This window comes from Ambystoma mexicanum, chromosome 5p, assembly GCF_040938575.1.
Source record: "Ambystoma mexicanum isolate Mex_15411 chromosome 5p, UKY_AmexF1_1, whole genome shotgun sequence".
Taxonomy (NCBI): domain Eukaryota; kingdom Metazoa; phylum Chordata; class Amphibia; order Caudata; family Ambystomatidae; genus Ambystoma; species Ambystoma mexicanum.
Window position 1 is genome coordinate 1,050,819,805 of NC_090930.1, and position 14,243 is coordinate 1,050,834,047.

The window sequence follows — 14,243 nt, forward strand, 5'->3', positions numbered from 1 at the left end:
GAGCATATGGGGAGTTTACCCAAGTATGCATATAATTGCCAGATATAGGATATATGCAACTGCATTAGGCAGTACATTGGCATATGAGGCATGCTCGGCAAAAAGCTGTTTCTGGGAATAAGATAGATATGCAGGGACAGATCATGGGCCCGCCTGTGGCCTGGCATAGCATAGCTAGCATATAACTGCATGATACCAAAGCTGAGCTCGACCTACATGCCTGGGCTTTGTGGTGAAAGGCCTTTCCTCGACTCACACAAATAACGTAGTTCTGTGCCCCTGAGGATGCAAAGTGGGAGAATGGCAGCAACCTTGACTGCACACTGTGGAAAAGAAGAGCAGCTGACCAACCCGGCAACATGCAGCGATATCCGATGCCAGCATGGAGAGATAAAAACACTTATCAGCTGCAGGAAAAGGCTTTAACCTCCCTCACAACTAAATAGCACAGTTGACGCAGCACAGCGATAAACTTGCTGCGTCTCATGTAAAGAGACCCGGGTTCAATCCCTTATTAAGGACTGTGGGTAAACTGAGAAGTACTGCAAAACAAGCAAGTCGTTTTTATAACTGTACAGATGCCGTAACGCAAGTAGACTAAGAAATCATGAAGGCCGGCTATACGTAGCGAATAGACTTCAGGCGCTGCTGCCAAAATATACATGTATGTAGAAACTGGACATTCGATGTCACAATTTTAGTAAGCTCAATCCGTGGGGAAAGGAAGATTGATAGCTGTGTTTGTGTCACAGCAAAGAAAGCAGCAGAGGCCGGAAGATGGACCAAAGGAAGACTGTTTGGCCTGAAGTCAAAAGCTAAGCCAGCCAAAACTGGTTATCAGTCCTTGAACAATGAATGTGAGACGTCGAGGCATCCCTTATTAAGTTGCAAAGAGAGAACACCATGAGTGCCAATTTTCTTTATTCGAGACAATTAAGTGCTATAAAATGAGCCGCTTCATGGTCTCCTGTCTCGCGAGTCCAGGGTGGAAATAGAAGTGGGCATGTAGACCTGAACATTGACGAGAACATGCCTACACTCCCTTACATTCCCAGAGAAGAAAGGCAACTACAAGGCCAAGTTCAAAGACAATCTGAATGGCAAAAGGCATGAGAGATGATGGGCTAATTGGGTGGGGAGGTACGGTCAAGTCCACCCACCAGCACCTGGGGTACCAGCTTACGTGCTGCAAGAGTATCGAATGTTCCAGAAGGGTACAAGCGTGCCAACCAATTGTAGAGGGCCATATAAAGAAGGGCCTTACAGTTTGAGAGCCAATGAGGTATTGTGTTTCTAATAACTGTTGAAAATGCCTTGCACTTAGGGAGGGCATAAGTTGCCCACCTGACTATAGAGACCCAATCACAGTTCAATCCCTTATAGAAAGTATACTTAGATACGCCCCTTAGCCCCATCACAAGCCTGCATGTTTTTTTTAGCTTGCCACGTAGTAGGACATCACGTATGAGTTTTTGCTACAAAAGTACTGTTTTTTATTAAATACTTTGAGACCATGCTGTGTGATGTCTGTTGATGTCCACTGCAACTCCCCGTTTTAGATAATTGAAAATAAAACAGACAATTTGCCAACTTCCTGAGTAGGACTTATTGATGTAAGAGTTATTCTGCATCCTGTCCATCGTACGATGTGTTACCTTAATTAAAAGGACCGTAAGGGTTCACTTTGTAATCTCCATATGACGCCTTTGGTGCACTTAAAAGATGAAGCATTGAAGACCAGAGTATCTATGCTTATGATACCAGCTGGTTTTCCATTTGGGTCATCAGCAAAGTCGCAGGCTGATCGATTTAAAGATCGTTTGAAACGAGTCAGTCATTGGATGCTTTTAAATCGCTTGAAATGCAACATACAGAAAACAGAAGTCTATTATGTTCAAATTGCCCTCCTTGTTTGCGATGAAATTCCTTGATTAATGACAAGTTAACTTAGTCCTCAATCAATGGTCTGACAAAAACTGGCCCTGCGCTCTTGGTACATCAGGATCAGTCACAGAAAGTTAGGGACCTGGGGGTCTGACTTGGCCTTGCATTCTCTTTGGACTATCATGCTAGCATGGTCTCCAGTGCAAAACCTGTATTCCCTACAATATTCTTGACAGAAATGTTTCTGTAGAAAACCACCTGTAATGGTGTACAAATCTCTAAAAATATTACCTATGGATTGCATAGGTGGCTGTACATTTACTTAGATATTTAAAGAGATGTATGCCTTTCAGGTGTAACACAAAATGTACAGAAACGTAAGGCTTTTGGAATTCTACGTTTGGGCCCCATGGTGCAGAAGGTTGGAATTAGATTCAGCTAGTAACGTCGGAAAAGCAGGTAATGCAGCTTTGACTGAACTTTCTAAAGGTAAATGGCAATTGACCCTTGTTTTTCAAGCACATTTAAATATATCGGTCCTCATGAATACTAACTTTATTGTTCTGCAAGTCCGTCCCCCCAATTTACTTTAAAAGAACATTAGTAACGGCTAGATCCAAAGGTATTCCCAAGTCACAGATCTTTTCCGAGAAATACATAAACCTATTAAGTGTTGCAAATGCATGATTAATGCAGCGTTCGAAATTGAGGGGAGATGGGAGCCATTTAGCTCCTGCTTGAAGCCAAGAAGAGCCTGGTGCGCTTGACACCAACATCGACCAGGAACTACATTTGGCTAATGAGGCCAACTGATGCTGCACAAACGCACCTATTTGAATTTAACTCTGAGTTTTGGACAGTCTATAAACAAACATCAGGGCAGATCTATACAACATTTAAAGCATAAAGGATCAAAAAATAAGATGTTTGCATCTTGTGTGGAAGTTCGATTTGCAGAACGTTCTGTGTCAGCTCCTCAATCCCAAGTGGTAGCTCCTGGTCACAGATTAATACTGGATACCCAGGAGCTGCTTTTAGCACCTTCTCATCCAGTCTGATTTTCGATCCCAGTTAATGTAACTATTTTCAAATCATAATTTAAAGTATTGGCCTTGGCAGGTCTAATTTTACAATATGCAGATAAAATCTTCCACATCAATATAACGGTCAAAGAGGTAAGGCCAAATTCTAGGCGTATCCACGCAACAGGAAAGCTGGGTGGTATCTTCCGGAACCCTTTCCATGCGTACTCTTCTAAAAATCACCAGCGATACTAAATTAATATAAAACATCTCCAAGCCATACAAAAGGGAGGGAAAGATCTTTAAAAAAAACTGTATTGCAGGAATGTATGAGAAGTTGCCTTACATGCCATGATTTATTTTCAATTTTGCAAGGGGATCAGTACAATTCAATATTTGTTTCATGGTTTCTTTTAACATTGTTTATTGCGATTTCTTTTTTTTTTCCACAGCAGTGTTTCATCTCATAAAGGTATACACCCTTGAGCTTCCAGATAAAACACATCTTTCTCACATTGGTGGATCTCATCACTTTTCTAAGTACTGATTTTGAGAACGTTATCAGCATAATATATCTGCTGCTTTTAGACTGGCCTGAAAGCTCACTGCTGTACGATTAAATAACAATTGCCTGCGCATAAGCCAACCAAGTTGGTATAATTTAGGAGTGTTGGTTTTAGCTTCTAGAAGTACGTTCAGCCTATTTGAAACGGAGATTAAATAAACAAGGGGCTAAAACGCGTTTGAGGCCCCTATATGTAGATATCTGCCTTGTGACTGTGCCCCTAGCATCCAATCTCACCTGTATTGATGTATTAGTATAAAGAAGTAGGATGCCTTTCACGGCCCCGGTCAACTAAGTCAAATGCCACACAGAGGGGAACCCATTTGTACATTATGGACAGCTTAATATTGAATCTTTTTTAAAACAGAAAACGGGCTCTGCAAATACGGGCCAGGACCAGCTCGTGAGTCCGTGAAGGATAACAGATTTGATTTAAAGACAGCACGTTTCACAAAAGCTCTCTGAAACAAGTGCTGCTCTCTCTGTGGTATCCGAGCTCAGACTATTCTGAAGAAGGGCGTGCGCATTGGCAGGTCGACGTCCAACTTCAAACGGTTATGGTGCATCTGCTTTAATTCCAAGTAATCTCATAAAGTACATTTAAGTCATAAATACATGCCTTTAAGAAGCCACAGTAATTCTTTTGAACACGATTATGGCTTTGGCATTGTAAGCCAAGAGTTCTGTGCAGCAGAGGAGGATGGTACTGTAGGGCAGCTCTCCAGAGGCGTAGCCAGGATTATCTAGCATATGGGGCCTGATGCTAATGTAGTTGGGCCCACTGCACTGACAAAAATATCTGTAAATACCCACACAGCGCTGCTGAGTGGGCATTTAGAGATTTTGGGTGGGCCTTGCCCCTCAGGCCCTACCCTGCCTACGCCTCTGCAGCTCTCTGAAATAGGTAAGGACGGCTTTGGAGAAAGGAGGCGAAGTGCACTACAGCCGAAACAGTTCCCAAGGACCTATAGCATTTGACAAGCGTGTTATCTTTATGTCTCTAAAACAAGCACACATACAATGGGAAACGCAGAATTGAACCTTACCTGGAAGTCTGTTCATATTGACCCCTTGAGCAGAAAGTCCAATCCCCATGTAACTGCAAAAGTGGGGAAAAAAACAGAAAAGCTCAACATAAGTAACGAACAAAAAATGGGCTCAACACACTACTGTGCAAACAAAAACACAAATGGTTTTCACATAATTCAGACAAAATGTAAGAAAGCACCAGTCTAATGGCTGGTTCAGCAAGCTTTATTGAATGGTACAGAAATAAACTAAAATAACGCCGACGTACGGAGTATCTTCCTAAGCAGAGGCTGCCCTATGGATCTGTTGCCAAGAGCTAAAGATTTTTGTTTTTTACTAAAACGTCTACCTTTTTTGAGCGATGAAGGATGCCCTTGGAAAGAGTGTTTCGGTTGTTGTTCATTGGTTTCGGCTTCTGTGCCCAAGTGGCAGCCACGATTATACTTCGAGATCTACTTGATGTGGCAGGCAACCAGCAGTTTACACTTTCATACTGTCTAACGGAGGAAAGGGACAGAATGGATGCAGTGCGAGTTTCTACCAACAGCCTGTCTCCGCGGTTCCACGTTGTTGTAGGCTGCTATGACAGGGAGGCGGGCGCACTTGAAGCCGAGCTCCAGAAAGAAAACCAAAAGGTCCACTTAAATAAGTACCCTGGGGGAGGAAGCACAGCCTGAGAGGCCCCAAAATCGGCAGAGTTCGCGTGACACACAGCGACACTGATGCTCCCCTGTCACGTCTAACTCTCCTGTATTGCTGCCATAATCAGAAAGACTGGTGAGACGTTTTAGTGGGAAACTGGACCTACACTACAGTAATCCAACAAAAATTGTTTTAGAGGGATGCTTGAGAGTTAGCACGCAAGGAATAGTGCACACAGAACACCAAAGAAAGGGCCCCGGTGGCTGCTGTGCCAATCAAAGAGCACATTTGTACATATTACGTGCCACTATTTGGCCTCAATTCATCTCAGTTGCACGCCAGGTCCAGCCTTCCGTCTGTGATTTTGTAGTGTATAGGTGACTCCTTCTCAATCTAGAGTGTGTCTAAGAGACTGCTGCGCCTACATGCTCTGCCCACAAAACCAACACACGACCAGTGTGTGATGTAAACCCCTGTTCAGGCACCAGCCTCTCTCCATAACAATGGTGGACCAGAGGTTGGGGATGGCTTGGTGTACCTTTAATCGACGTGGGAAAAAAGCTTAATCTTGGTGAAACCAGCCCTGTGAACTCAATCAACCCGCCAAAAGTTTGATATTTTGTCCGCGTGTAGAGTACACTACTTATTTTTTCCATACATTCCCTGATTTTTTTCAGGTCAACATACCAGTCCTGCAAGCAGTGACAACTGGTGGACAATTGGCATTGGGGTGCAGCCTCTCCATCATGCACCAACTCACTCATTCCGTCATGCAGTCTCCATTTCAGGAACACTGTGAATGACAGAATGTTTGCTTGCCGTCTGCAGAGACAGGCGTGCCTTCAAAGATGATGTTCCTGCAAAGATGGTTCCTGCAGCAAGCAAGAGAGCAGCACAGTCCTAGGTAAGACATAAAGGGCGTCTAGTTGAAAGCTCTGCTCACATCTACCTATGGGCTGCACTGGAGGCGGTACACAGGGAGAGTAGTGCTAATGATGTGTTCATTTATATAGCGCCTTAATCCAACGCGCTTTACAGAAAGATGAAAGGCTGAATTGGCCTTCCTGGGATACGAACCTGCGACCTGCAGATACTGCTCAGATCAGAGCAGCACACGCTGAACCCGCTGAGCTATTTTACCGGCAGTAGTGTTAATCAGATTCCCTCACTACTCCCTGCTTCTATGCAGGCCTAGCCGTGTGCAGAGTCAAGCTGAGGGACATGATGCTGGACCACGCTTCAACAAGAGATCACAAAAAAACGAGTGAAAAACTGTTAGTGCATTTTGTGTATGAGGGTGTATGAACGAGTTAAATGTATACACGGAGCAACAGTGCCATAGCCTTGTCTGGTGCATTAATGTAACACGCAGCCCACTGTTTAGGAACCCTGAGTTGTCCAGTGACTGCACTCTTAGACAAATTATCAGAATATTTCACTATTCCGCCCCCCTGCACCCATTCCTTAGTATGGGGCCACTGCGCTCCGAGGAACGGCCTATACACCCGATTTGTCGGTCTCGGCAGAGTCCATTCTTGGTTCGGTGTCATCATGCAGAAGGCTAGGCAATTCCAGATGTAGTTCTCTGGATTAGTCATGTTATCATAAATCCCAACAGACAACCAAACCTGTACGCTTTAAGGGTATGTTGGTACACATCTCAAGCCCATCATGCAACCACTCACTGACTACTTCCAGTATTTACCTGTAAGTTATAGAAACTGCCTACATGTGTATGCTATAGTTTGCAGAAGCATAAAGCATTTGTCCTCTCCTGGCCAGCACTAGGTTTTGATTGTTCTTCAGTAACTCCACATGCATGCAAACTATCACAAACGCAAACCCTGCCCCTCATTCCTTTTCTTAAATGTGCACCATTGTATATGAAATGATCCTTTCTCCCTCTTGCCCTCCTCTACTGTCATTTTATATTCTCTCACAGACCAAGGTCAGAAAGCTTCTGGTGGGAACCTAATCCACCCTCTAGACAAGCCATGACACTATTAAGCCACTTAAGATTGTGACTGGCGCAGTATTTAAAAAAAAAAAAAAAAAAAAAAACAGCAGCATTACTGCCACTGTGGGCAAAGCCAACGTGTGCGTGTGTGTGTTCTTAAGTTGCAATACTGGCATACGATTGCACAGCCAGTATGGGTATTCTTCTTACATTGGAAATACTAGCATTATTGGGCAAAGGCAGAATGCACATGTCTTCTTTAACTGGCCTACATTATGGACAATGACATCATGAAAATGCTTGAAAAAATGCTACCATGTTCGATTGACATGGCATTTATTGGATTTTCTTTCATCCGTTACTCTAAAAAGAAAATTGCAAATTGTATGGCTTTTTGCCCAATATGTCACACAAGGCGTGCTGTAAAAAGGCACCATTTTAAGCCACAATATTAAACAATTTCTCGAGGGAGTGATTCCCCCTCCTCAATCTCCTTTTTGTTTGTTAGAGCGCCCTCGTTATGCTCGTCCCTTTGCACACATTCATGTGGCTACTTCCTACCAGTATCAAGTATACAATTATTTCAAAATGTTTTTTTTTTAAAATTGTTTAATCTAAATGCTTTCATGGTGACCTCATACCAGTGAATAAGTTCATTATTCAGTATGTTTCGAGTTTTTTTTAACCCACAGTTCAGGTTCGACGTGTACGATGTAGATAGAGGTCCTTCTAAGCACACAGGTGCTGAGGCACCCAGCAATGGCACAGGGCTGGTGAGCTGATAGATGGGGCTCACGCCTGGAAATCGCTCAAACTGGAGCCGGGCAATAGCAGTTTTATTTCCCTTACAGCAATGGCACCATCATGTTTTTTTCAGCATCGCACAAAGTCATGTGTTGGGATATTTATGTCTGATGTTATCACTTGTTGTGATTTGTTCAAAGTTTACATGCAGAAAATGTAAGTGTTCATACCATACGTTTGTTCCTGTTTATTACCTACCCAAGCTATTATGATGCAATGCATTCTAGTCAGAGAGTGTTATGTTTTGTAGAATGTTCGGTTCTGAGTTCAGTTGGTGCAGGGCTGGAAGTAGTGCCTGCTGTCACAGACTGATACTTAATAAAGTATCAATGTTTATATATATTCGTCTGGACCTCAATTCTTAACATTGGTGACGAGGATCCTCTGAACCCTCGCTACGACAGCCCCGGCGCTTTCCCTGTTGCTGTGGTTCCATAGTTCCCTGCGGCCGTGACAGCAGGCAGAAGAAGTCAGCGCCGCTGCGAGAACCACGAGACGTCGGACCCAAGTCTAGCAGGTCAGGCGTATGGTGTGGAGCCTGTGTGTGAAAAAGTGCCTGCCCCCCTTTTAGGAGAGCGCGCGCAGGCACCATCGAGCCCCCAAGCGTTGTTTGAGCTGAGTGGAGCGCGAGCGTGCGCACGAACTGGAAGCAGCTCGCCAGTGGAGCGCGAGCGTACGCACAAGCTGCAAGCGACTCGCGTGTGGAGCGCGAGCCTGTGAGGCAGAAGAAGGCGGCGCGTCTCAGTCCGCGCGAACTCGCGCGAGCGGAAAACAGCTCGCCAGTGGAGAGCGTACTCGCGAGTGAGGAGCGAGCACTGTATCTGTCCACGCGCACAGTCGTGAATCGGCTGGACGGGCGTTGCGAATCAGGGAAGTGAAATCAGGAGGGGCTCTGCGCTCTAAGCATCAGTTACACATCAGCCAGTTTTAATAGCAAAGGAGCGGGAGAAGGCACTGCTGCTCCCCACACTGTGTACTAATTAATACCCGCACCACTGCCCACTCATGGTGTTTTACAGTGAAAATGCTTCAGGATCACCAATTTGAATGAACTCTTGCATGTGAAGCACCATATGGTATTACGGCTGGAGACATACACAAGTGATCTGTAACTTTAAAGCCATTAGTAATATTCCTGCCCGCAATACATCAAGAGGACTCTAGAGGAAAACAAAGTCATAACCAAGTTACTTTTGTCATGGCTGCGTCCATCCCACCCCCTCTCTCCTTTCTGAATGAACCAGGCCGGCCTGCAGTTAGGTGGGATAATTGGAAGGATGCCTTTGAGAACTATTTGGTGGCCATGGGGGGGGGGACAGATTCTCACCCACACGCAAGAAAGCTCTACTGATACATAATTTAGGAGTAGAAGGGCGAAGAATCTTTGATGGCCTTACTGGAAACCAAGTGTCAGGATCTGACGACATGGATGAGTATGAATTGGCTCTGGGTCGCCTGCGAGATCATTTTGAACCAAAGAAAAATGTCAGTTTTGAGAGGCACAAATTTTTCCAGAGAACACAAGAAAAGTCGGAACCTGTAGAATCTTATATTGCATGTTTGAGGTCCCTGAGCTATTCCTGCGAATTTGGACAGTTGAGCGATTCATTAATAAGAGACCAGTTAATAAGATGCACCAACAATGTCAGGGTTCAAGAAAAACTCCTTGCCAAGGACATGAGCCTGGATGAAGCGGTGGATCTGGCTAGGGGCATTGAGCAAACCACTCAGTATGTCAAGGAGCTCAGGATAGACAAACCAATCACACCATCAGTAGCTGTGTGCACTCTGGATCAAAGGAAGAAACCCAACTCTTTCAGTGGGAAGAAAGGGAACGTGAACATGAGAAGTTCTTGTCCTCGATGTGGGAGTTCCAGGCACGGCGCAAATTTTCCATCGTGTCCTGCTAAGTTTGGGGAATGCTTCAAATGCAGGGGAAAGGGACATTTTGCTAATGTCTGCAAAGTCGCTTCTGTCAATTATGTGGAACACAGAGCAGAAGATGATAAAGAAGAAAATGTCAAAAGGAGATATGACATACAGGAAGTGGTGGAAGTGAGAGAATCAGCCAACAAATATGTTTTTGAGATATCAGCCTTAGCTGGGGAGACGAAGGGCCCTGTGCACACATTTCTTGTTGATGGGTGTGAACTAGTAATGAAGGTAGACACGTGCTCGCCTTGGACTATTATATCCCGAGACACCCTGGTCAATGTCTTAAGAAAAAGCGAAGACATAATTCGACCCACCAGTGTCAGAGCTTGTGGTTATGCTGAGTCGGCTATAGACATTCTGGGGGAATTTCCAGCAATGATACAGTTTAAAGAAAGAAATTGTCAAGCTAATGTATTAGTGGCAAGGAAAGGTACTTCGCTGTTGGGATGGGAGGAGCAGAAGAACTTAGGAGTTAGAGTTCAAGCCAGTGCTCCCAATCCTGTGACTATAGCAGAAGTAGAGGATTATATGGACCAAAGATTTCCCAGAGGTGTTTTCGGAAAAATTAGGCAAGCTGAAGAAATTTGAACACCATATAAAGCTCAAAAGCAATGCACAGCCCGTGGTACACAAGGTGCGGCAAGTGCCATTGAAAGTGAGAGATCAACTCAAAGGAGAACTGAAAAATTTGGTCAACAAGGGTGTTATTGAGCCGGTTGCGGCCACTGAATGGTTATCGCCCATTGTATTAGTAGCTAAAGCAAATGGGAAACTAAGACTGTGTGTTGACCTTCGCGCCTTGAACCAGAACATCATTGTGGAGAGACATCCACTGCCAAATATTTCAGAGACTTTGTCAACGTTGGGTGAGCCGAAGTGGTTCTCCGTCATCGATCTTTCGTCAGCATATCATCAAGTTCCATTATCCAAAGAATGCCGACACCTCACCTCTTTCATCACACCGGAGGGAGTGTTTAAGTATAACCGCATGCCTTTTGGGTTGGCCTCCGCGGCCTCTGTGTTTCAGAGGGTGATGGAAGAAGTACTGAGGGGCTTGAGAAAAGTAACAGTTTTTCAAGATGACATTCTTATCTTTGCAGAGAGTGAACGTGAACATGATGAAACGTTGAGAGCAGTGTTGGTTAGACTCAGGGAAGCTGGATTGACTGTGCAGAGGGAAAAATGTAAAATTGCAGTGAAGGAAGTACATTATTTGGGTCACAGGATCTCTTGTGAGGGAATTTCACCCAAGAAATCCCTTGTGGACAGTATTAGAAGTGCTCCTCAACCAAAAGACAAAGAGCAATTGCGCTCTTTCATGGGGTTGGCCGAATATTATCACAAGTTTGTTGACGGTTTTGCCACCATGTCGTCGCCTCTGAGAGAATTGTTAAAGAAAAATGCAAAGTATATATGGACGGATGAGTGTCAGAGTGCTTTCCTTAAAATCAAAGATGGTATTGTACGTGCTCCCTCCTTGGGAGGGTTTGTTGTCAATAGGAAAACTGTATTAGCAGTGGATGCGAGTACCCTGGGTTTGGGTGCTGCTCTTTCTCAGTTTGATTCTGGCAAAGTAGAACACATCATAGCTTTTGCTTCTCGACCTTTGAGGGGTGCGGAAGAAAATTATTCGGTGGTAGAAAGGGAAGCTCTAGCTGTATCGTGGGCTATTGAACATTTTAAGTTTTATCTCTGGGGTCAGTCGTTCACCGTGAGAACGGATCACAAGCCATTGGTTCAATTGTTGGGAAGTGGGGACTGGGCCAAAGGTTCCCCTAGAATATCCAGATGGATGGTAGACTTATTAGCTTATGATTTTAGGGTTATATACATACCTGGGAAAGATAACGTAGTGGCAGATTGTTTATCAAGATTGCCTGTGCAAGACAATGACTCTAGAGAAATGAGTGTTGAACAAGGACTTAGCATTTATGAAGTGGAATATGAAGCCATAGGGAGAGATGAGTGGAAAGATGCTGATGATATGGACGAAATAATAAAACAAGTAAAGGAATGGACCAAAACAGGTTGGCCCAGGAAGGATCTTATTGAAAAGAAATACGAAGGGTATTATGGCATAAAAGAAGAATTGAGTTTATCAGAGGATGGTTTTCGGCTCAGGAAGGGACTAAGGGTAGTGCCTCCTGGTAATGTTAGGTCTAAGTTAGTTAACATTGCGCATCAAGGTCACCTAGGCTTGGGTGGTACTAAGAGACATATCAGGCAGTCTTTCTGGTGGCCAGGAATTGATAGTGAGGTCGAGAAATGTGTGAGAGGGTGCAGAGAATGTGAAAAGAGTGATAAGAGTAAGGTTATTAGAGAGGCTCCCATAATACCTGTAAGAGTTCCAAGTGAACCATGGAAGAAAGTTGCGGTAGATTTAATGGGGCCTTTACAAGATTTGGGAAATGATTTTAAATACTTGATTGTCCTGGTGGATTACCATTCCAAATGGGTGGAATGGAAGGCGATAAGAGAAGCTAACACGACTCAAATGATAACATTTTTTGAAGAGGTATTTTATAGAGAGGGATTTCCTACAGAGATTGTGTCAGACAATGGAGTTCAGTTCTGCTCTGACAGAATGATGGAGTTCTTCAACAAGTTTAGTATTAAACATTACAGAACCGCTCTCTACCAGCCTAGGGCTAATGGTTTGGTAGAGAGAGCAAACCGGTTTATAAAAGGAGGGCTACAGTTGGCTATGGGGGCAGGTCTTAATTGGCAAAGTGTGTTACGGGAGATGGTGTGGAATTATTGCACCACCCCACATTCCGTTACCAGAATTTCCCCATTTATGTCCCTCAAAGGTAGGCAACCAGGGACCAAATTGTGTCCGGGATGGTTGGATTTGGATAAAAGTACTTATGTGGACAGGACCAGAGTTATGTCACTCATAAGAGAGGCTCAGGATGGGTATATGGAGAGGGCGAATGCCGAAAGGAAATCCAAAATTATAACCTGGAAATAAGGAGATATGGTTTACATTAAAAACCCGAGAATATCTCCTAAGTGCATTGAGAGCAAATTCATTGGGCCCAAAAGGATTTCTGCAGTCAGAGCAAATGTAGCCATCATGGAGGGAGGTGAATGTTGGTCCATGTCTAGGTTAGTGAAATGTAACAACAACGGGCCTGATGAAGGGTGTGAAAGCACTGAGAGTGAACGTGATGATAATATGTTATCAGGTTCAAATGCCAACATGAGTGGGGACAATAATGCTTCAAGAGATAACAATGTAAAAGTGGATTTGGGGAGAGTGAGGAGTAAACCTACCTGGTTAAGAGACTATTATACTAATTGAATTCAGCAAATGTAAGGGAGGAGATGTGTTGGGATATTTATGTCTGATGTTATCACTTGTTGTGATTTGTTCAAAGTTTACATGCAGAAAATGTAAGTGTTCATACCATACGTTTGTTCCTGTTTATTACCTACCCAAGCTATTATGATGCAATGCATTCTAGTCAGAGAGTGTTATGTTTTGTAGAATGTTCGGTTCTGAGTTCAGTTGGTGCAGGGCTGGAAGTAGTGCCTGCTGTCACAGACTGATACTTAATAAAGTATCAATGTTTATATATATTCGTCTGGACCTCAATTCTTAACATCATGGCTGACCGTTTTGAGTGGGAATGAGTATCCCAAAAAAACAACAAAAAAAAAACAAAAACACAAACCTCAGAGTCGGGCTGGGCGTCTGCAGTTAAGGTGACCTGGCTCAGGCCAGCCGTAGTGTTCTATTCGAATGTCATTTGTGACAAAGTCACAATGCCAACGGCATGCCCAGACTACCGCATGTCCAAGAGTAAAGCTGGCAGAGCCATAACAAACCCAAACTACGCCACTCACCTCAAATCTTGTTCACTACAAGGAGAACTACAGAGGGAGTGCGCTCTTACAAACTATATTCTGGACTGCATCTCCCATAATGTACCACATTCAAAGTTCCAAAACCTGAAGCAGATCCAGGAGTTCTTACCAGGGAACCAGAAAAAGTAGCTCAACACCATCTAATCCACCAGGAGAGAATCCTTTCCAAACAGCCAGATATCCTTAATGTGAGAAGCCCAACGCGTCCACCTACAGCAGCAGAGCTATGTGAGAATTCCTCCCTCTCCCCAGCAGTTCCAGCATTGAATGGGAGAAACTCTTTCGTGGGTGCCTTGCAGAAGCTTTATCTTCCCTTCTGATGACCTTATTAACACAAACTCCAAAATGATCTCCCATGCAGAAGGACACCGAGCAAGCAGGAGAGGAACAGACTAGTAGACCAACTCCAGATCCCTACAGTGGAACCAGAGGGAAAGAAATCTGAAATGAATGCCATCATTTCAAAGACTTCCTGCCCCTGCCTTGGACTATAACAATACCTCAAACCCAACTACAGAGGGCTTTCTGAACAAAT

At 44.1% G+C, this 14,243-nt stretch overlaps 1 protein-coding gene across 2 annotated transcripts in view; it reads right to left on the reverse strand.

The window, feature by feature from the left end:
- RANBP9 (RAN binding protein 9) overlaps positions 1-14,243 on the reverse strand; it is a 1,122,649-nt gene that overhangs the window by 812,784 nt on the left and 295,622 nt on the right. For both annotated transcript variants that reach the window (XM_069613547.1, XM_069613548.1), the window contains one exon: positions 4,518-4,570. In XM_069613547.1, coding sequence (XP_069469648.1) covers positions 4,518-4,570 — 53 coding nt within the window. The remainder of the gene's footprint in view (positions 1-4,517; positions 4,571-14,243) is intronic.